Source organism: Schistocerca americana, chromosome X (genome assembly GCF_021461395.2).
Source record: "Schistocerca americana isolate TAMUIC-IGC-003095 chromosome X, iqSchAmer2.1, whole genome shotgun sequence".
In the NCBI taxonomy this organism is placed as follows: Eukaryota; Metazoa; Arthropoda; class Insecta; order Orthoptera; family Acrididae; genus Schistocerca; species Schistocerca americana.
The window spans coordinates 367,039,886-367,063,499 of NC_060130.1; the positions used below are offsets into that span (position 1 = coordinate 367,039,886).

At 37.6% G+C, this 23,614-nt stretch overlaps 1 protein-coding gene across 2 annotated transcripts in view; it reads left to right on the forward strand.

Annotated features, from left to right (window-relative positions):
* Positions 1–23,614, forward strand: part of LOC124554861 (GTPase-activating protein and VPS9 domain-containing protein 1) — a 345,101-nt gene that overhangs the window by 205,895 nt on the left and 115,592 nt on the right. The window contains exons 16-17 of one of the 2 annotated variants that reach the window (XM_047128529.1): positions 10,141–10,353; positions 16,730–17,046. In XM_047128529.1, coding sequence (XP_046984485.1) covers positions 10,141–10,353; positions 16,730–17,046 — 530 coding nt within the window. The remainder of the gene's footprint in view (positions 1–10,140; positions 10,354–16,729; positions 17,047–23,614) is intronic. The other variant, XM_047128530.1, reaches the window with a different exon arrangement.

A 23,614-nucleotide genomic window follows, 5' to 3' on the forward strand; every position in this document is an offset into this window, starting at 1 on the left:
TTTTCTGAAATATTTGCCATCTGTTTTAGATGACAATCAAATGAATGTGGTACGACTCTTACAGTTTTGAGAAGTGTCTGACTTGTTCCCAGAAATTTTAGGGTATCATTTTTAACATGTTATCAGGGTGGCTGACTCATCTGTGTTTTGGTAAGTGATCAGTCAGCCATATATTGCTGTCAATCTCTTTTAGTTTCGCTGTGGTCTTCGTTGGGTTTTATTTAAGTTCTCATACATCTCGCCATTTGTGGTGTTTTCCATATTGTGAGCTAATGTGACTGAGTGGGTGATAAATGGTGTGATATGTTTTTTTTTTAGCTACATTCGTTTCAATTTTCATATGGGCACTGATAACCTCGATGTTGAGTGCCACTAACCCACAAATACAAACGACACTCTTAGATTACAGTGTGCTTAAGGGGAAAAAATCAAATAACAATTGATATTTGACACAGGTGTTCATCATTGAAAACCGTTAGGACCAGTTTCAGCTTAAAAAAATTGGTAAGTCAGTTTGCTGGGCAAGTGATAAAATTTGAGGATACCTGTTTTTAATTTAAATATACTGTTTTCGCAATATAACCAGAATTTTAATGTCAGGTTTTTACAGAATATATAATGTATTTTAACATAATTCACATGTTTATCATGTACAATTAATATTTATTTTATTATTGTTTATAGTGAACCCAAATTTGCGTGTGTTAGTAAACCTTAAGTGAATTGTTCTATGGCATAAACATAATTTCACTTATATGTTCTGCACTTTGCTGCACCAAATGCAGCAAATGTCCCCCACTAGAGAAATTCTTCCACATTAAATGAATAAAACTATTTATAATATTATAATGTTGGTGGTTTTGTGAAGAAAATATACACTGAAAAAAGAACATTTTCTTTGTAATCAGTATGTGGACTTTAACCCAAATCCACAATTACAAAGCACTGAATTGACTTGTCAACAATCTAGGAAAAGATATATTGCTACTTATGGTAAAGAAGACACATTAAGTTGCATACAGGCACAATTAAAAGACACGTACACAAAGCTTTCGGCCACAGCTTTCAGCAAAAGAGAAACAGACGCCACTCATACACACAAACAAGAACACCTCATCCACACGTTCTGGCCAAAGTGTCAGAGTTGGCAGTCATACGCGTGAGGTGTGCTTGCTTGTGTGCATGAATGGTATGTGTTTTTCATTTTGCTGATGAAGGCTGTGGCCTAAAGCTTTGTGGAAGTATCTTTGTGCCTGTGTGCAACTTAACATGTCTTCTTTACAGTAAGTAGCAATCTATGTTTTCCTACATTTTGATATTCCTACCTGGAGTTTCAACTGACTCATCAGTACATTAGTACATTAGATAAAATTATATTTTATGTCAGATTTCTCAAAATCCCCTGGGTGACAAGTTGTGTACTGAGAGACATGGTGTTTGTTTTTGATAATGAACATCTGGGGAAATTTCTTCTGGAACAGAGATCAACAGTTGCTGTCTGCCACGTGTTAGCAGAATGAAATGAGGGAAATATCTGTGTTTTCATTTATCTGTAGTATCCAGACCCTCTCAGCAAAAATTCCTTTCAGATTACAGGAATAGTACTTTCTGCAGGATGTAACAAACAAATACGGCAGATTTTCAGGAAATGTTCATCTCACATTTAGGAATAAAATGTGTTTTATGGACGGGTCCATAAGTGTTATATTTTCATGTTGGAGCTCATTTTCTAATACTCTTCATAATCAGTTTAATCATGGGAAATACATAGAAACAGAACATACCAGCAATACATAAAATGTTTTCTTTCACCAAATGGTCACAATACCCTCGTGTTTGCATGTGCTTAGAATGTACATTAAGATGTAATACTTAGGTTCACCACCACGGTATCTGCATAGGCATCTGAGAACTTCACATTTGAGTACACTTCCATTGTACTGTACTGGAATGATTCCATGATGAACATTAAATAGTTCATGCTCTGTGTGTGATGCTAATAGAACAATGAAGTTAGTCACATCTCAACACAAACAACAAAGTGAGTCATATCTCAACATTACCTTCATTCAATTGGAACAACAAACACTGATGGTGAATCCAAGATTTGCAACATACTGTACATTCTCACCAAGAGGGTATTTTGAACACTTTGTGTAAGAAAACATTGCTTGTGATGCTGCTATGTTCTGTTTCTGTGTGTTTCCCATGATTAATGTGATTGAGAAGAGAATTAGAAAGTAAGGTCTAACATAGAAATAAAGTGTTTCTGGACCCATTCCATCGAACACATTTTGTTCCTCTATGTGTGAGTAATGTTCCATGAAACTTTGGCCATATTTTCTTCTGTTACACTCTGTATTATGCATAGTCACCCATCCACTGTCCAGTGGGGCTAACAAGGGAATGGTCCAATACGACATGTCGAAACCTACCCAAATTTTTTTTACACGGGAAAAAGACAATGAAGGAAGTGCACTGTCAAAATTTTAGCTGCTAAGAGGCACTGCAAGGATTTAAAAAAAGAAATAGCTGAAAATTGCCAAATTTGTAGCACGCTAGGCGACAGTATAAATGTACACCTCTACTGGCATTGTAACAACTGTGGATGTGCAACTAAGCTCACACACAGCCGTGGTTGGCAGTACATTTGTAAACAGGAAACATGACACAACCCAATCATAATTTGTAAAGGACATTTTAGGTTATTGTTTGTCGATAGTTTCTGTGACAGTATGGTACACAGTTACTATTCTCTCAAATTAGCCACTCAAGTAACATGTATTACAAATTATCAATTGCTTTTTGCAGTATTGGTGAGTATTGACTATACAGATAAAGCTGAATTAACATTTATTGTGCTTTTGTAAAACATGCCTGCTAATAGTGCCTTTTTTTCTTCAAGTTTCACAGTAATGTGGACTCCAATTAACATTCTCAATTTAGCAGTAATGAAATGTGAAGAACGTGGTTTCGAGCCAAAATCACCTACTTCTCCTTAGGATTTACATGTGTGTCATTTGTTAGTTGCTTTCCTTGAAATTAATTTGAATGATATCAAGGACGGAAAAAACACTTGAAGTTCTGCAGTGTGCAAAGGCATTTTCATTTCCTAAAATCGTAGCGTGAACTGTACGAATGGAAGAATGAATTACTTGAAGGAAGAAATGTGGCCCAAACAGAAACCCAAAACCATCTGAATGAGCAGCGGTTCAAAAGGTTTAGAACTGCTAGTGAGAGGCTATGCATCATTACCAACTGAGATCCACGAGACCGGGCCCTCTGAATTGCGCCTGACATGAACAGTCACTAATTTCCAGGCATCATTGACCTGGTTACTCAGGTTGAAGAAATCATACGGAATAGGACGACATAAAATTACCAAGTTCACATCATGTAAACATGCAGAGCAGCTACCAGTGATAGTCATTACTGTATAAAAATTCGTAGCTGATGTAAAGACAAAACTTGTTGTTATCCCTGCAACTGCTGTTTATAATGCTGATCAGTCTGGTTTTGTGAAAGAACGGTGTGCACAATGCACTTTATCATTTCAGGGTGAAAAAAAGACGGTTGCCCATTCAATGACTGCAATGACACATTCATATATGTTAATGCCAGTTATCAGTATGAGTGGTTTACTGTTTCCGCAGCTGTATATCTGTCTTCAAGAATCACAAGGCAAATTAGGACCAAAAATTTTAAAAAATGGTCAGTTAAGTTGCAAAAATCTTGTAATCGAGGTATCAAAATCTGGAAAAAATGGGAAGGAGTAATTTTCAACGTTTCGTTTGAAACTTATTCATGCCAACTGCAGAAACTAATTCATTGCTTTTCTTGGGTCCTGGTCTGTACATAATGACGCCTCTTTTTTTGTGGAGGATGACAAAAAAATCTGTAGATGTAATGTGGATTCTGTCTGGAAGTACTAGGGCGATTCAACATCTCGATAAAGAATTTTTTCGATAGTGGAAAGCATTTTTCAGAAAATTATCAGATGTAATTTCCAATACCTCTCTCTCATTTCAGGTTTATCAACGGAACAGTATTCTTAAGCTCCAGTCATTTGTGCATTACCAGTTTTCTTCGCCATGCTTTATGAATCTGATCAAGTATGCTGGTACGCAGCGCAGTATGCAGAACAATGGCTGGTACCATTTGTGACTCCATCCCAGTTATGTCTAAATAAAACTAGTGGTTACTGTGAAGTGCCTCACTGCATCGATTTTTCCTTTGTCCGGTGTGCCTGATGCAAGAAAAAGGTTTGTTTTTGTCATCCAATAGACATTTCACATTTTTGGGAAAACTACAGGGAATAAACAAAGAACTGTTTCACTGATAGTCAAGTGTACAACATTCAAACATTATTATAAGGAACGACCTACAGAAATTGTTATAAAATGCAGTACTGCAAGACAAATTTCATTTCAACAAATTACAAGGCTTCATTAATCCAAGTCGTCTGTGACATCAGACAGTGCATTATTTTATTTTCTCTGCTAGCCACTTTTATCACAATTACATGTGCAAGAATTGAACTGTCGATGTGAAGTTATTCAAAAAAATGTTTGTCTAGCTTAAGCCAGGTTTTCTCTGGAGCAAACAAGCTAACAAGCACAAGCAAAAGAGAATCCTGTCTGGTGTACCTGGTAGGCCCCTTGCAGGTCTTTCAGCTGGATGCCAGTGCAGCTACTGAAATGTTCCTAACCTTCCGCTGTTACCTAATCAGAAAGTGGAGACTTGCAGCTTAACGTGCAATTCGAACCATGTCTTTTGTGGCCACTAAAACAGCTGTGAGAAGAGAATGCTCTGTTAAAAATCATAGTGAAAAGATTGTAGTCTGAACAGGATTTGATCCCATGCTCTCTGGATTGCGAAGCGCGCACTTTGCCACTAGACCATTTTTGTTTTAGGGTGGAAAAAAATGACCATTAGACCTTACACGTGTAGTGGAAACACTGGCTGTGTCACCTCTTGAGATGATGCTCGACGTCGGTAATTAGTGTTTTGTTTATAAGTTTCCCCTCAATAGTAATGAGAAACCAGGGGAAAACAGCAGCTGACATACAAGGAAAATTTTGAACTAGGCTAAGAACAGATGGAGAAGCAATTATGTGTAAAGTGTTTGATCTCCACATATGCCACGCTTCCATACAAATTGAAACACTTAAATTTTTCCTTCCCTGCACCATTTTGCATGCTCCATCAAGAACTGTGCGCTCGCCATGCAAAATAATCCACACTGAATAGCAAAGTTTCGCATTTTGGCTCTAACAAGATAGTTGTATCCTGTATGCCAAATATTAGCTCCAAAAACTAAACACTACTAACATAGCAGTCATTGACAATGTTTGCTACCTTGTATTCTCATCCATTCCCTCTAGTATAAGCTATTCTTCCCATATACAAGCAAATTGTAGTGAATTTTCTACAAATGCTCATTTGCACATGTTTGCTTCCATTCCCTCCATTGTAAACCAGGCTTTAGGTGCTTAAAATTGTTGTCTGTGAACTCCAGATAATCCCACTATGCGGCATTGCGTGAGTAATTCGACAAGTTGAGGGCTAGGCAGGCAGGGATATACAAACCACTGTTATAAGCTGTTCTTTGCACAGCAAAAATGTGTAACTTCAACATTTTTTTACAAAATAATTGCAGTGTCTCTTAGCAGCTAAAATTTTGGCAGTGCATTTCTTTCAGTGTCTTCTTCCTGCAAAAAAAATATCGGGTTATGTTTCGACATGTTTTATTGGACCATTCCCTTGTAAGTGTTTTCTGTACCTCTACATATTTCCCTTTATCTCCTCGCACCCCCCCCCCCCCCCCCCACACACACACACACAAAATAATGATTATTTTTACACGCAACACATTTCTTGGGCCCTTCACTCTCTCGAGTTTTTACCATTATTGTTTTCTCATTTGTTCTTTACGTCCCCTACCCTTTAATCATGGAAGGATTTTTTTCCAATTAATAACATAGATTATTTTTTGTGATTATTCAATTTTTCCCCCCCTGATCAGTACTGATATCCTAGAGTTTTAAGCTTCTTATGTTACTACCATTTTTGACACTATAGTTTGTCCACTTGCAGTCCAGTGCTGGTCCCATGTGATAATGCGTTGCGCATGTAGCATCTCTAGTTGCATTTATTGTACTATCCCCATGATTGTGTTAGTGTGTGAAACAGTCGGAGAATGATAGGTAGGTCCTGGGACCCAAGAGTGACCGCTTTTAAGGGTATGCTGGCTGGACATTGGGACTGTAGATGTGGATGTTATGAGGATTAGTTTGTCGGTATTGAATGTGAGTGATGAGGGTTATTGTTGTAGTTAATAGAACAGATGGAGAGAGTGAGAATATTGTGCTGCTATTATTAAATTATTTATTGAGATATAATTTGTTAGTAGATTGAAACAAGGTTGTTTGAAACAAAAGTGAGCTCAGTCTTTGGGAGTATGTTGAGTTAATCTTTAGGTGGAATATTTACTGGACAGCAGCTACTGTGACCTGGTGAAGTGTGTAAGGGAAAAAGGGGAGGGACTTTCAAAGGGATAAATATTTGCTTTGTGCGATTATTGACTTTCCCCCGTCCTCTTCATGTATTCCTTTCTTACTATCTGTGGTTTCTTCCCACTCTAATGTTTTTCCTTTCCCATTGGTCAGTAGTCCTTTCTCTGAATAACTTCCTCAAATTTTCAAGTAGTAAAGGCTACAGCAATCACTCACAAATAATGTTTATTGCAAATCCAGATTTCCGTCAATGTGTATCCATCTTCAGTGGTAAGACATATAAAGAACCAGTTACAATAAGGTAACAAGTATTCCTTATTATATGGACAGTTGCATGAGATCAAACATGAGTCAGTGATAAAGTACATACCAGTAACTGTTACTTAAAACAATGAAACTACTTATAAATACACACATAGTCCCACCTGGACTATTCATGTCAGAGGTTGCGTTCACACTGACAACATATATTAACTTTCTTTCTCAGTTACTTTAAAATAAAAAAAAAATTTATGAAATTAATAAGGTGGTTGGAACAAAACAACTGCCTAACGTGTTACAGTTATACATACATGGTGGTACTTGTGTGAACTAACAAGTAGCATCAGTTATTGCTACACACTTTAAAGTTGAACATAGTTTAAAAAATACAGAAACTGTTGTTCAAAAGACCTAAATTAATGTAATTTAATAAAACTATGTTAAATTCTAATTATAGTTGAGGGAATTAGAACAGAGAAAAATGGAGTCATAAGCTATTGTACTAGCAGCAGTATGTCAAAAGGACACAAAATATTTCTGTTTTATAATGTCCTCTCTCATAGATTTCACATTAAAATACATCATAAGCTACTCAGTCTAATGTTAAAAGCAATAAATTTTCAACTACATCATGTGGGAAGTATATTTGTCCCCAGAAACTAATTACTCATATAAGATGTGGAAGGAATGTGATCATAGATAGGTCATTATTGTCAGATCAGCTTGTTTGTTGGAATCAGCTCATAATAGTTGAATCCCAATGTTTTTTTAAAAAAATAATTCGCACAATTGAAAGCTTCCCATGGCCACCTTCTCAGTGTCCTATGAGACGACAAGTGATGGTAAAAAATTTCAAATTCCTTCATCAGGTCCATAAGTCTATCCTTCTCACATGGTTGGAGTATCCCCATATGTGAGGAAAAGGTTGATACACTGTGCCCACTTTCAAGAAGGGGGGGTGACAAAATTAGACTTTTCTACCACATTTTGATGACATAAAGTGCCACGTTTGCTGAACCTGGCTTCAAACCGTTTGTCCCACATAGCAAGCAGCATTGTTGGTACATTCCATTCTTTTGACACTTGATCTATGGGATAAATATATTATCTTTCCTGCATTATTACATGATGTAGTTAAAAATTTATTAGTTGTAACACCAAACTGTTTAAATTATAATGTATTTTATGTGAAACCTATGAGAGAGGACATTATAAAGCAGAAATATTTCATGTCCTTTTCACATACCACTGCTGGTACAGTAATGTATGACATCATTTTTGTCTGTTCTGTTTCCTTTAGCTGTACTTAGAATTTAACACTGTTTTAATAAATTATATTAATTTAGGTCTTTTGAGCAAAATTTCCTGTAATTTTTAAACTGCGTTCAACTGTAAAGTGTGCAGCAATAACTAATGCCACTGGTTAGTTCATCCCTGTTAAGAACTGATGCCACTTGTTAGTTCACTCCTGTTGTCAACAGGATGCTCCATCTTCAGGATTCACATACTTAATTGAACCTCTCTGTCAGGACCTGGTGACACAGTTATACTTTTGAGGGAGGTTTTATTGATGAATATTTTGGAGAGGTGTATGAATCCTTAAAAAAAAAATTAATTTTTCCATGATGACATAGTGAAGCATATTAATAAAATTCATATCTTCCAGTTTCTCTATATGCCACATGAACTTGGCATCTGTACTTAAAATAACAGAATGTTGTATGTCAGATTTGACGGAACTTAGCAAGGTGAAAAGTGCATAACATGGTGTAAGTAAAGCACAAAAACTACTATTAAGAAAGAATTGACATATGTGACATACGTGAAATTTATGAAATGGATGTGCAAGTTTTGTATAATACAAGTAACAACTGAACAAGGTGCATTAATCCAGTGGTACATAGAATGATGTGTCGAGCTGGTAATAAAACCTGTGAAGTCCTTAGAAAGTGAAGTCCATTTCTCTTGCAAAGCTGCTCTCAATGCAACAAGGTAGCATTGTGAGCGACAAGGGGTCTCCTGAGAGCATTACATGTGCTGTGTAAATCTTAAGACTGGGAGATCAAGTTGGTCACTCCATCCAATTAATGGCTTGCATTTAGAGGTATTCTTACCTGAGGCAAGAGCTATACAATCAAGGATTTGTGAAATCCTTACTACTGCACCAGCATAAAGATACCCATAAGTGTCAAGATTGTCACTTTCGTAAACCTACATAATCAGTTGCATTTGAAAAGAAGTGGAAATCTGTGTGTTTCTTAATTATATTTAAATATGGCCCATCATAGTTCACCTTGTGAGTGACGCTTTGACACGTCTTCTTCACAGTCTTGCAAATATAGCACATGGTCGTGAATAAAGTGTTTAATGTAAGCTGGCTTAAAACAAAAATCTTGTTTATCCGTTACAGCTGCATCATGCTAGCCGTCACATGAACAAATGCTCCCCATGGCTGATAAGTACTGTTATGGGATGCATTTTCCATTGTAAGTTGCCTCTTTTTGCCTTCTTGCTCTGCTAGTCTCCTCTCTCTTTATAATGATGGAAGCTGAAGAAATTAATTAAAGTGTGTGCCACGGCTGGGACCTGAACCCGGGTCTCCTACTTACTTTTTTTTTCTTCAATTTGTACATTATTGTTGGTCATAGCGGAAGTCACATGACATCTGTTGAAGTTTGTTGTAGAACCCTTCACTCAGTTATTTTATTACATAGGCCAGCCAGCTCTCTGCCCAAACACGCTGAGCTACTGTGCTGTCCGCTTACTAGACAAATGTGCTAGCCGTTACACCACTGTAGCAGTATAGATACCACAGCTGCATGGACTACCCTAGTCCAGTGCCCTTCATGACACAAACTTTAGTTCATGCCTTCAGCCTATTTTCCCCTTCATAAATTGTTAATATTGCCAAGCCTCTCTGATATTGGAATAGCACCCCATTACGTACAAAGCTGGGGTACTATTATAATACCAGAGAGTCTCGGCAATGCTGATGGTTTAAGAAGGGCAAAAATAGGCGGAAGGTGTGAATTGAAGTTTGTGTTAGGGAGGGCATTCTACAAGGGCAGTCCACACAGCTGTGTTATCTGTACTGCTATGGTGGTGTAATGGCTACCACATCTGCCTAGTAAGCAGGAGACCTGGGTTCAAGTTACAGCTGTGGCACAGATTTTAATTTATTTCTTCAGCTTCTATCATTATAATAGGTATAATTGCCTCATATGTCTCAAGGACAATTTAATTACACACACTCTCTCTCTTTGTTTTTTACATGTGTGACTTTTCTTTGGCAGTGCAGTAAAAAGTCATTTACTAACATATTTATAAGAAACTTTTACTGAATGTACTTGTTTTTATCTTGCAGGTGTTTTGAACTCTGCCTTCCGACCAGTAAGAGAGGAAGCCAGTGGGCGTATAGCAGGTTTGTCTGTCCCAGTCTCACCTACAAGGACAGACACACTTGTTCACCCGAGTTGGAATGTAACTGGTAGAGGTGGAGGAAAAGCTGACTACAGGCGTCGCACAATGGAATATGTTGACAATAATGCAAATAATATACTCCTTCGGAGAAATCCAGGTAAAGTCAAATGTAGAGTATCCTGAATGCAATATATTCATGTTAATCTGTCTTTCAGCAGCTTCTGAAATTTGAGTTAGCATTTTACAGTATTCAGTCTCATTCATAAGTGGTTGTTTTTAGAGCCAAAGATCGGAGTGGCGTGGGGTGGGGGACATTTAAGTAATAGAAAAAAGGCTGGTGTGGGAAATTGTGCAGGATATTTACTTGTGAAGATTGAGAACAATAATATCCAATATATTTAGATAAGAAACATTTTTCGCACCAGAATATTGTCAGCCATAGACAAAATTTGCACAAAACATGTCCATGACCATTAAAGTCATCGGGATTTTCTGTAGTATTGCATCACTGGTCATACACCTTTGCAGAACTTCATTATACATAAACCAGTTGCAAGCACCTCATCTGTGAAGACTTGGAGTGCTTCAGACTAGTTGTGATATGCTGTAATAATAATCTATCAGTATGTGTGAATGAGTGTGAATTGGGAATAGATGAACCTAGTGTGGTATACTAATAGTTGTCTGTGTATGTATTAATTGCTGTCAGCCTAACAATTCTGAAACTATTATCGGTTAATACCATGCATATGTCATTTAGAGGCTTTTGAATACTGTATTTTTAAATGATCTGCAATACTTACACAGAAATGACAAATATAATTCATTCTTTCAAATTCTGTTTGCTTCTAATTTCATTTTGTTTTGGTGGTGGACAATAAGATTAATTTTATGGTCACTCAGTTTTTCATGCCAGATTTCTGCTGTCCTCCCACACCTTTGTATCCAACTCCTGCTTTGAGAATGTCTAGAGTGTAGCGTCAAGAATATTTGGATTGTGTCAGAAGAACTGCTGCCAAAAGCTGCAGTGCAACTGAACAACATTTCTAGCTACTCATTTCCCCTTATTTTGACTAGTTTGAGTAATTTCAGATAGCATCCCCCATTGCATGCTCAATATAATACTGGTGTGTCAAGAAGTATGCTATGGTGAAGAGTAATTTTGATTTTTTTAGAACACTGTACAGTTTAAAGAAATCCACTCTTTATCCAAGAAAACTCAAAATAGTTGTTTTCAACTCCTATGGAGATGACCTGTTCATTTCAAAAATTAGTCTCCTCTCCACCTTTTGTTTGATCAAATTTGGAATTCGTTCTAGCACATAATCCTTGTATTTTTTTCAGATTACTAGCTGATTACTTCTGTTGATAGAAGCAAATTGTCAACAATTAACTACAGTTGTACCTCAAAGATAAAAATAAACTGCATTCTGACTCATATGCATAATTTTAAATTTTTATGGTGGTTTATTTTGTGGAATATAGACCCACATCTCTATTTTATTTTTAAACTGTCTGTGGAAGATAATCAGTTGTTTGGATAAGATGATGACTTTCAATCCTCCTATACAACATTTACAACAAGAGTTACCAAAGTAATAGTAGCACATCATCATCATCATCATCATCATCAACAACAACAACAACAACAGTTCCCAGCCCCAGGCTGCGTCTGTTTGGAACATAAGCCTCGTCATCTTGTCCTGTTTGCCTACCATCTTTCTGTATTCACTCTTGTCAAGTCCTTGCCTCTTTTATCGACACATTCTTTCACATTTTTCAGCCATCTGTCCCTTGGTCTTCCTCTTGGATGTTTCCTTCTCATCTTCATTTCATGTATCTTCTTGGGAATCCTCTTGTTTTGCATTCTGTGTAAGTGCACATACCATCTTAGCCTTGATGTTCCTGTCCTGTTCTGCAAGGGCTCGTCTTTCCCTTTTTCCTTTACCCTTTCATTCCTCATCTTCTCACTCCTTGTTACTCCTATCCTCCTTCCAAGGAACTTTATTTTACATGCCTGTAATCTGCTTACATCTCTTTCTTCATTACCCATGTTTCAGATGCATAGGTCAGTATTGGGCTGTAGTAACTACTGCATATCCCTTCTTTGCCTTTTTGTGGGATGTCTTTCTTCCAAACCAAGCCCCTAACACTTCGCAAGAATGCTTCTGCTTGTATGCCAGATCTCTTTCTCATTTCTTCCAGTTTCCTGTATCGCACTTTCCAAGTACTTGACAGTTTCCACCTTCTTCAGTTGTTCATGTCCAATCCTTACTCTGCTAGTTGGTCTATCTTTCTTTCTAGCTGTGACCCGAATCTCACACTTGTTTGCATTAAATCTTGTTCCATACTGTCTCATAGTTTCTTTCTTAGGATCCAGCTGTTCCTGAATCTCCTCCTCCATGTTTTTGTAGATCATCAAGTCACTTGAGAAGACCATTGCTTTCATCTCCAGTTTTTTTTTCTCTCCACCTTAGTCATTATCTGATCCAACACCACAATGAAAAGGAGAGGTGACAATGCACTGCCCTGTTTCACACCGCCTTTTTCTTGAACCAGTCTCTCCTTTCATTTCCGACTTTCACACAACTGACTTCCACAGTACATCTCTTCCAACCTGCTTGTTGCCCCTTTTTCCTCTTGCTTCTTTTGTAGTGTGTCCTGGGCCTTTCTTCTACAGGTACTATCAAATGCCTTTTCTACATCAAGAAAGGCTATCACAGAGTCTTCCCCAAATTCATAGTGGTGCTACTGGAGCTGCCTCATTACAAATATGAGGTCAACAGTTGACCTCCCACATCTGAAACCATGCCGGTCCTCTCTCAGTTTGTTCTTGACCCTTGTTTGACTTCTGCTCTCCAGGATCTTTTCATATACCTTGGCGCAGTGTCGTATTAGTGTGACCTGTCATTTCTACAATCCTTCCTAATGGCTTTCTTGACTGTAGAGACAGCTAGAGCCCTCTTCCAATCTTCGGGAGCAGATAATAATCTGGCAAATGGACATAGCTATATTTGACATCAGTCAGTCCTTTTATGATTATATGATGTTGTAATGTGTTGCAAAATGTATTTTTCTAATCGAGACCATAATACACGAATAAATATTTGATTTATGAGAAGTGACCTTTTTATCTTGACCCTTCAGTCCATTAATTTTGTCTTCCTTTTCCCAACAGTTTGGGAATTGTGTTTAACTTAAGAGGAAATATGATAAATCCAGGCAAAAAATATAGATTTTTTTTTTTTTTCAAAACTGAGATAATATGTTTCTTCCCCTTAAACTCTGTCTATGGAAACAGCCTTTTTGTTGTCCATCTGATATTTCTTTTTTTGGGTCTGGGTAACTACTGTCTGTAGTATCGTTCTGATTCATCTCTTAACTGAACTTTTACTTAAGGTGAGAAAAAACTATGCAAGGATATTAATATGAATTACTAAGTCATACACATGCATCTAGCAAGTCCTGCCTTTTCCCCCCTTTCTGTACTGGCTAACTGTTGCTTCTGGAATCTTGGAAGCACCTTTTTTAGTTCAGATTTAATTTTTTTTTTAATTGGATCTGCAGACTAAAAAAAATGGTTCAAATGTCTCTAAGCACTATAGGACTTAACATCTGAGGTCATCAGTCCCCTAGTCTTAGAACTACTTAAACCTAACTAACCTAAGGACATCAAACACATCCATGCCAGAGGCAGGATTCGAACCTGCAACCATAGCAGCAGCTCGGTTCTGTACTGAAGCACCTAGAACTGCTCGGCTACAGCAGCCGGCTTGCAGACTAAAATTAGAGCAGTTAAACAAAAGCAGTTAACATTCTTCATATGCTTGTGTGTGAATGTAAGGAATTGAGCATTGTCCACAAACAGATACTGTAGAAGTTGTAGTTGACAGGTTCAGACTGCTGCCCAGACCTTTCGTGGCATTTATTGCACTCGGAGCGATGGAAGTACAGCTTGCAATTTGTGTTATCATTCTCTGAAGCATCACAGTTCTCTGGTTGGAGCAAAGCAGACAGCTTAAACCAAAAGCTCAAATAAGTCTATAATGAATGTGGATGCAGATTTCGTGACCTCTGCTGTCAGGAGGAGAATTGTAAGACCTCTCCTCTCATTCTTAACAACTGGGATGTGCATTAAATTTTTAACAGGAAGAAATTATTAAATTTTGTAGTTGTAGGGCTGTTGCAGTTCACACTTTGTACAAATGACCTGGTGGATAGAAGGGCTTAAGGTTGTTTGTGAATCATTGTGTTGCATATAGGAAAATCCAGAAAAAATGTAGAGAGGGTAAAAAGGGGATGGTGGAGAATACCCATGGTGCTGGAACTAGACCTTCAGAATAAAAAATGTACAAATTTTTGCATAAATTGGTGGAAACACCCATTATTTTTCAATTACACAGTTGCCAATCAATCACTGGAAACAGTAACAACTGTATAATATTTAGCAGGACATTTGAACTTGGGCAGAGCTGTACAAAAAGTCATTCATCTCGTTCAACTCAGAGTACCCTCTTCCACAGACTGTAAGATGGTGGACTATAAATTTAGTTGGAATCTTGCTCAACAAACTTCCAATTTAAATACAAATGCAGTCATCTTGTAGTTTGCTTTCTCGAGATTACTGGAAACCAATATAGGACTGTTCTGTATGTGGGATTATATCATATATAAATGTAGGCTTCTGCAGCCATTGTCACAATCAATAAAAAAAATTTTCTGGGTATGTGACCACATTGTCAATATGTAAAACTACCAACATTTTTGTTTAGTAAACAAAAACACCCTGAAGAAGGTCCCTTGCAACAGTGGCCGAAATGTCGGTAGTTTTACATATTGACAGTGCAGTCACAAACCAGAAAAATTTTATTGACTGAAATTATATCATACTTGGAACATTCTCTTAGCTCTGAGTATGATATTTAAACCTTAACAAGGAAAGGAGTGTGCTGCTTCCATTTAACCTATCTTTTTTGATGAATGTGTTATCCTGAACATCAAACACAAAATAAACAACAACTTATAATGTATCTACTGCAGACACTGAATTTTTGAACCACAGTGAAAGTGTTGATTCTAATTTAAATAGACACATCTCAAATTTTTTCTGTATTTTGTGTTTGTATCCTTCCAAATGAGGTGATACAGCAATAAAACCCATGCTTATGATACTAGTGAGGAGAGATGTTCAGTGCAGTTTTAATCCTCTCTTGACGTCCATATGTAACTACAAATGAGCGAGTGAATGAACCTTTCAATAAGATTGTAATCAGTACTATCCATCAACTTTTGTCTGCAGCTCAGTTGTTAAGTTCTCCCTTAAATGTCTAAAATAAAGCGAGGAAATGTCTTTGAATGTGTGCATGAATGTTCCTTTAAGCTTAGGTATTATTTTTCACGTAAGTCATTATTTTGTTTCATTTAGCATTATCAGTGCAACCATTATGGTTCTGTGTTCTACCTCAAATTTAACATGCCCTATTGATTTAATTGATATGCTCTGCTTCCATATATGTGTAAAACATATTTCAGATTTACATAAACTATTTTTTTTCCCCAAAAGTATGTATAATTATGTGTGCATCAGCTGAAAGAGAACCCAAAATGAGCAGTGTCCATTGTAGCCACACTAGATTATACTGCAAAATACGGTCATCATATCTGGGATTAGAATCCATGCAATGTTGGGAAAGACTAATAGAATACCATGCAATTTTGCCTTACTGTGCAAGGTATCTATTCAGTGCACCAGCAGACATGAACTGTTTTCAGTTGCATGAAGAATGGAGCATGCTGCTTAATACTTTCCTGTTGCACAAATTTAATTTGCGTGCAATAAGATAAATTGCTTGAAAAGAAGACTGCCAGAAGAGATGCATCATTTACTACTAAGCAATCTTGTCATAAAGGATCCTGGAATCAGTGATTATGTTAAAGATATGAGTGGTCTCCAAGAAGGATGTATGACACCCGGGGTGGACATGTTTTGTATGAATTGTGTCATTATCAAAATCTTTAATTTTTCTTTCTTTTTAATTTGGGGAAAGGGCTTTCTGCCCTAGCACCTGACAGATTAGGTGAGAAGTAACTGTGTATTCTAAAAGTGTCAGTGAGAAATTAGTTCATTTGAATAAACTGTAAAAATTCCTATCAGACTGAATCAAGTGATACTAAATATTTCACGTATATACTGACAAAGGATGCCACTGTTGACATGCAAGAAATTAACATAAAGGCTCTTAATTGAGTAGTATAAGATTAATATTATTTTTGAGATGTGCTGGTGTAAGGATGACCACATCTTTTAATGTAAAATGGGACTCCTACAAGCAGCAATTCAGTAGTGAATATAAACATGTTTAGCATGGTGATCTCAATTCTATGAGGGTGAATCATGGATCCACTGTTTAGAGAGCACCGTATTAATTGATGCCAGTAGGGATTTTGTATTTATAAAGAGTGTTAAATAGTGAGAAAGTAGATGTTTATTATATGTTTGTGATTTCATTGTATATGGCCTTATTTAATATTAGCAGGTGTTCCAGTCACCTCTGGAGAAACATGCTTGATACATGTAATAGACAAGATAGATAAACCAGTAGATGGAAAGAACTTGGTGTCGCCAGGTACACAGAATATTGTCAACATTCCAAGCCCTGTAGTTATGGCATCACCGCCCTTGAACCAGAATGGTCCAGTTCCTGTAGTTCAGTATAATGGAGTATGTGCGGCATCACCGGCAATAGATGACAATTTTGCTCAGACTGCAGCAGCACAAACTGCCATCCATGAACAAGCATCAACTCAACTTGCTGGGAACACACCTGCAGATCTTGAATTAAAACAAGAGGTAAGTTTTGAATTAAATGAAATGACAGTCTAATCAGTTTTCTTGTAGTAATCTAATATATATATATTTTTTTTTTTTTTTTTTTTTTCTCAAGAGGCATCTTGAGAAGAAGTTATTTTTAACATATTCTTATTAATCAAAATTACAAACTCCGTTATTGATATAAAATATCTGCCTAAGATGTTAACATGATAGATATTCTATTATTGATTGTCTACATTTTGATAGTGTAAGGATAAATAAAATAAATGAAAAGAAATGATTTACATTAATTTTCAGACCATTCTCTTTTCTGTATTTTTTGATTACTGACACTGTCATTTGTGGAATCACTATTTTCAGTCATCGTCATCATCCACATAGCACAGTTGTGAAATTTATATTTTCGTTCTCAAAAGTATTTTCTGGCTATCTCTTCCGAATATGATGTGATTTCTTAGACTGTAGTTACTGTGGGACCTGAGAACACGGCTGTTTTTATCTGAGTACATATCGGATATTGCTTCTATACTGAAGTGAGGACGTTACAATGTGTCTTGCTTCCAAACATATCATTTGCCCACTGCTCTCTCATTGGCTGCATGGAACCAGGAGCTGACACACCCCGTTCCATTTCCATCATACCTCATTGTGACCGTTGACAACACTGCAGCACGAGACGCATAAATGCACCACTGGCACCCATCTAGACTTTTACTGTCGTCTGCAGAAATGGATACTCTTATTAAGCATTTGCCCAGTTTTAAAGTCAGTTGGATTCTGACAACAAATGGATTCAGGTAAACTGCAGCTTAAACATGGTAGATGTTCCTAGAAAGTATGTGGTATAAGTTCCCATGGATAGCAACTTGATGTAATTTGTTACTACTCTCACTACTCCCCATCCCATACTCATCTAGTTCTCAGCCAAGCTGGTATCACAGTTCCCCCTCCAACCCTTCTGTAGTGCTGTGCATGAGAAATTGTGAAACTTGGGCTGCAGTATCTTCTGGGGTGCAAGTCATATGTATCGACAGCAACTAATACATAAATAAAAGATTGCAATCGCGATTCGGTTCACTTCTTGAACTTGCACTCCATCCACCATCTATTGACATATATTGGTACTATCTCCACGAGTCTTGCTGCTGTAATTTATTCTTACCATAGCAATTAGTCAGCTTAATATGATTTGTTTCATTGCTTAGACATTTCATTCTCGGTAAATTTTCCTTCTTGTTTCATCTGAATGGCAGCATCATGTTGTAAAGCTGATTAAAAGCTGGTGGTAACATTTTTACCTGGTATTCTAATATGTGAACAGTGATCAAATTTCTCGTTTGCAACCCACATAGTAAATAATTACAGTCTCTTATAATCAAATAAGATATTGATCTGGGTTCAGAATCAAGTAATGTTTTTTGAAGGACAACATTTCCACTTTTGCATGTTACCTTTACTTAAAAAGTGGCATAAGGTTTGTACGTTGTTCAAATGCAACAATAGTTTGTAAGATGATAGAATTTGGTGCTATTTTCTCCCGTGTGTCTCAAAATTGTCAGTTGTGACATCAATAGTCAAAGCTTCATCTGTAAATCTAAGATGACCTCTATATACTGTATTAAATAATGTAAAAATATTAACCTCAGCAGCAATAGTTTAATTTTTGAATATAAGATGACCCTGTATTTTTTGAATGACAGATTGGGGGGGGAAAAACCTCATCTTATAATTGGGTAAATACAGTTCATTTCACACTTCTGTGTTTGGCAGCGAGTTCATAGGAGCACTTTGACTATTTCTTGATGGTTCTACTATGACATAGCACGTGTGGAAAATGGATGCATAAATCTTTTTGTGCACTCCCTGATTGCTACCTATATAGGTAGGAATCAACAAAATGTTTTGGTATTCAAAGGAGAAAGTTGGTGATTGTAATTTAATGTAAAGTTATCCCCAGTGTTAATAATTGCCACCCAATTTGCTTCTTATATCCATGACACTCGCCCCTATTTCATGATAATAAGAAACAAGTTGCCTTGCATTGAACTTCTTTGATGTCCTCTGTCAATTATATCTTGGAAGGATCCCATACCATGCGGTAATATTCCAAAAGAGTATAGTCAGGCGAAGTGTACACAGTCTCTTCAGTAGATTTGTGCGTCTTCTAAATGCTCTGCCATTAAAATGCAATCTTTTGTTTGACTTCCCCACTTTTCCTATATTATGGTTATAATTTAAGGTGTTCGCAGTTCTAATCTGTAGCCACTGATTTGGATCAACAACCTTTAAGTTCATGCAATTTATATTGCAACCACATTTAAATGGAATTTTTTTAGTGCTCATGTGGAGGACGTGACACTTTTTGTTGTTCACAGTCAATTGCCACTTCACGCCCCAAGTGCAGTTATTTTGTGTCAATCATTTTGCAATTTGACAGAAATCAAGAACAGCAGAGGGCCAATAACACTTCCTTGGGGAAACCCAAATATGTCTTCAGTTTCACTACATTATTTTGTCAATCCATGCTAGTTATATGTCAACAGATCATTTTCATCAGCATATTTCATAATGCAGGGACACTGTATATGTTCCAAAATCCCACTACAGATCTGCATCAATGATATGAGTCTGTAATTCAGTGGACTACTTCTATTTCCTTTCTTGTGTACTGGTATGATCTGTGCAACTTCCTATACTTAGCAATGTAATTGAAATTGTTGTGAATGTAAACTCATGGGGGTTATAATTTCCTATTGTGTTACTAGAAGGGGCAGTCAAAAAGTTTTCATTTGAAGGCTGTACAGTCCAATTGGCCAAACTTGTCGTAAACAGTGAGGCAATCATCCCACAGAAGCACCAAGTTAAAGATGCCTGTTTGGTAAAACATTACAGCCCCTGGCCACGTACTAGATGCACCTTGAATTTTAACATAACATGAGTGTAGCAGGTACACAAAACTGCAGAGGTTGTTTTGATAACTCTAAATGAAGTAATTTAATTTCTTTAAACATTACAAATTATTAAAAACATAAAACACAGAGTTTTAATGTTAATTATCTTAAAGGGAGTCCAGTAAGTGCAAGTAGGACTAACTTCTTAATAGTTTGTCATGCCACCTTTAGCAGCTATTAATGCTTCAACTTGGCTTGGCATAGTGTTAACACATGCCTGTAATGTGCCCTGCATCGTTGGGTGATGATACCAGACATGAATAATCTTTTCAATGAGATGAATTTTTGTAGTGATTATTTCCTTTGCTTTTTCCCTTTTCACTAACTCCCAAACATTTTCATTTGGAACTTCCTGGCAGATTAAATCTGTGTGCCCGACCGAGACTTGAACTCGGTTTGCTGTGAGGACCGGGCGTGAGTCGTGCTTCAGTAGCTCAGTTGGTAGAGCACTTGCCCGCGAAAGGCAAAGGTCCCGAGTTCGAGTCTCGGTCGGGCACACAGTTTTAATCTGCCAGGAAGTTTCATATCAGCGCACACTCCGCTGCAGAGTGAAAATCTCATTCAGGAAACATCCCCCAGGCTGTGGCTAAAGCCATGTCTCCGCAGTATCCTTTCTTTCTGGAGTGCTAGTTCTGCAAGTTTCGCAGGAGAGCTTCTGTAAAGTTTGGAAGGTAGGAGACAAGATACTGGCAGAAGTAAAGTTGTGAGGACCGGGCGTGAGTCGTGCTTCGGTAGCTCAGATGGTAGAGCACTTGCCCGCGAAAGGCAAAGGTCCCGAGTTCAAGTCTCGGTCGGGCACACAGTTTTAATCTGCCAGGAAGTTTCATATCAGTGCACACTCCGCTACAGAGTGAAAATCTCATTCTGGATTTTCATTTGGGTTCATGTCGGGAGAATTTCTTGGCCAGGGTAACAAATGCATGTTTTCTTGCTGCTAAAATGCTTTTACTGATTTTGCTGTGTGACATGAAGTTCCACCCTGCACAAACACAAATGGTTCTCCTTTAGGGATCCATTGTTTTGTTTGGGGTATGAGCTTCCTTCTTAACACCTCCTCCACATTGTTCCTTCAACAAAGTACAGCTGTCTAGTGCCTTTGCCACTGATGGCAGACTGTATCATGACTTTGATGGGATGTTGCACAGTCTGCAAAATACAGTTCAGATAATACTTTTCACCAGAACACCTTCATACAAACTGATATTTATTTACCAAAATTTCAAATGTATGCTCATTTCTAAAGAAAGTCTGAAACGAAATGAAAAAGCCATTGTATTTTGCTTAAAGATTGGCCTTGAACTCAGAAAATATATTTATCACTGCAGTATGAAGGCAGATACTGTCTAATATTATGATACTCACAGATTTTCAGAAGTCCAAATCTCGATGAGATGTTTTGACATCGTAGATACAGTTAATTTTGGTTGTTGGGCAGGCCAACGAGCCTTGAAGCTCATTTGTGAAGGTTTGCGTCGTACAGATGCATTAACACCACTGTGTTCCAGTTTCATTTTAATTTCTTTTGTACGAGCAAAGTGATTCTCATGGCATATCTTTTTTAAGGAGTGCTTGGACATTAGTGAGAATGCTGGTCTTCTGCCCCACATGTTATTTCTTTGAGGGACTAACTCCTCATCAAAATCAATTTTCTTCTTTACGTGATTCTGATATGCGCAATCTTTGAGAAGTCTCCCTGTTTGAATACATATTGGTGCCAATCAGTGCTTTTATCTCTGCAATCTTTTAAGGTTACAAATCATTTACTTTACCCATTATTTTCGTATCTCATTGTATCTAATAATAGCCAACGGCCTTGCCGCAGTGGTAACTTCAGTTCCCGTCAGATCACCGAAGTACGTGCTGTCCTGCTGGGCTAGCTGGGCTAGCACTTGGATGGGTGACCATCCAGTTCGCCGAGCACTATTGGCAAGCGGGATGCACTCAGACCTTGTGAGGCAAACTGAGGAGCTGCTTGACTGCGAAGTAGCAGCTCCGGTCTCATAAACTGACATACGGCTGGAAGAGCAGTGTGCTGACCACATGCCCCTCCATATCCGCATCCAATGATGCCTGTGGGCTGAGGATGACACAGCGGCTGGTCGGTACTGTTGGGCCTTCAAGGCCTGTTTGGATAGAGTCTAGTTTTTTGTTGTATTTAATAGCACTCAGTAATCAGCAAACTTCTTCATCAGAAGCTACAGATGGTAAATACACCAGGAAACCAATAATACTAGATGTTAATAGTGCACTCGTGCTTCAAACACATCAGCTGTTGGTGTTCTCAGAACTGCCTGGCAATTGTTCATCAACAGTCAGCTCTGACAAGAATGATGCAACACAAAAAATGACCTCATTTCTTTCAGTAATACCTATTTAACAATATTCAACCTATTAGCCAGTTCACAAAACCAAACCCCAGAAATAAATGACTTGTCAAAAAAATTTGGTGCATCTAATATGCCCAGGGATTGCATGTCCTGCTGCATGAAGTACTCTGTAACTGCCTGCTACATATCCTCATCCAACAGGTATCTTTGATCCTTAAAGACATTTTTTTAAGAAACCGAAGGCATGATAAATGCATGGGAAGAGATCAGAACTAGAGCGCACGTATTTAATATCTCCCACTTGAGTTGGTGTAACTTCTGCATTACAAAATTTGCGATATGGGAATATGTGTTGCATGAAGCAACAGCACCCCTTTTCACTTGTTGGATGAGGATATGTAAGCAGGCAGCTACAGACTACTTCATGCAGCAGGACATGCAACCCCTGGACATATTAGATGCACCAAATGTTTTTGACCAGTCATTTATTTCTGGGGTTTGGTTTTGTGAACTGGCTAATACGTTGAATAGTGTTAAATGGGTATTTCTGAATGAAATGAGGTCATTTTTTTCAGTTCCCTTCCACAACAGTGTTTTTTGAGAGACATGCTGCCCCATATACGTACTTCATTCTCAGAAAGGGGAAAGATTAATAGCATATTGATCCTGTTTGGACATATTTGGTAATAACGTCCCCATAGTTCATGTTCCCTTATTTACTCTACAAACATCAGAGACACACATCCCTTGCCTACAAGTCAGTGCTTATAGACCCACATCAGAGTCAAGCTACATTGCATATGCGGTGCATTAACACCCTCAAACGGAAACTTTTCAATTGTCCCTTACATTTTTGGATTTTGATGATGCACTTTTGCTTCATTACTATCTTTCTTTTAATGTTTGTGTGGCATTTTATTGCAAGATAGATTCTGCTGTTATACCAAATGCTTCCCTCAGAACTTCTGTACCTTTGGGAGAGGTAGCCTTGGAAAAACCATTCCAACTGGTGTGCAAGATGTATAAAACAGAGGAAATTCTCTTTGAATTAGAGAGAGAGAGAGAGAGAGAGAGAGAGAGAGAGAGAGAGAGAGATAATGCCAATTTCAAAGAGAGCAAGTGTTAAACTGTCAGTTTAATATGTCATGGTTGCAAAATACTGACACAAATTATTTACAGTGTAATGGAAAAACTGGTAGAAGCCGACCTCGGGGAAGATCGGAACTGTGAAGGTAGAAAGGGTAAAATGTATGGAGAAAAAGATCATATACAGCTTTACATAAACTGTATGGGGGTTACAAGAGTCAA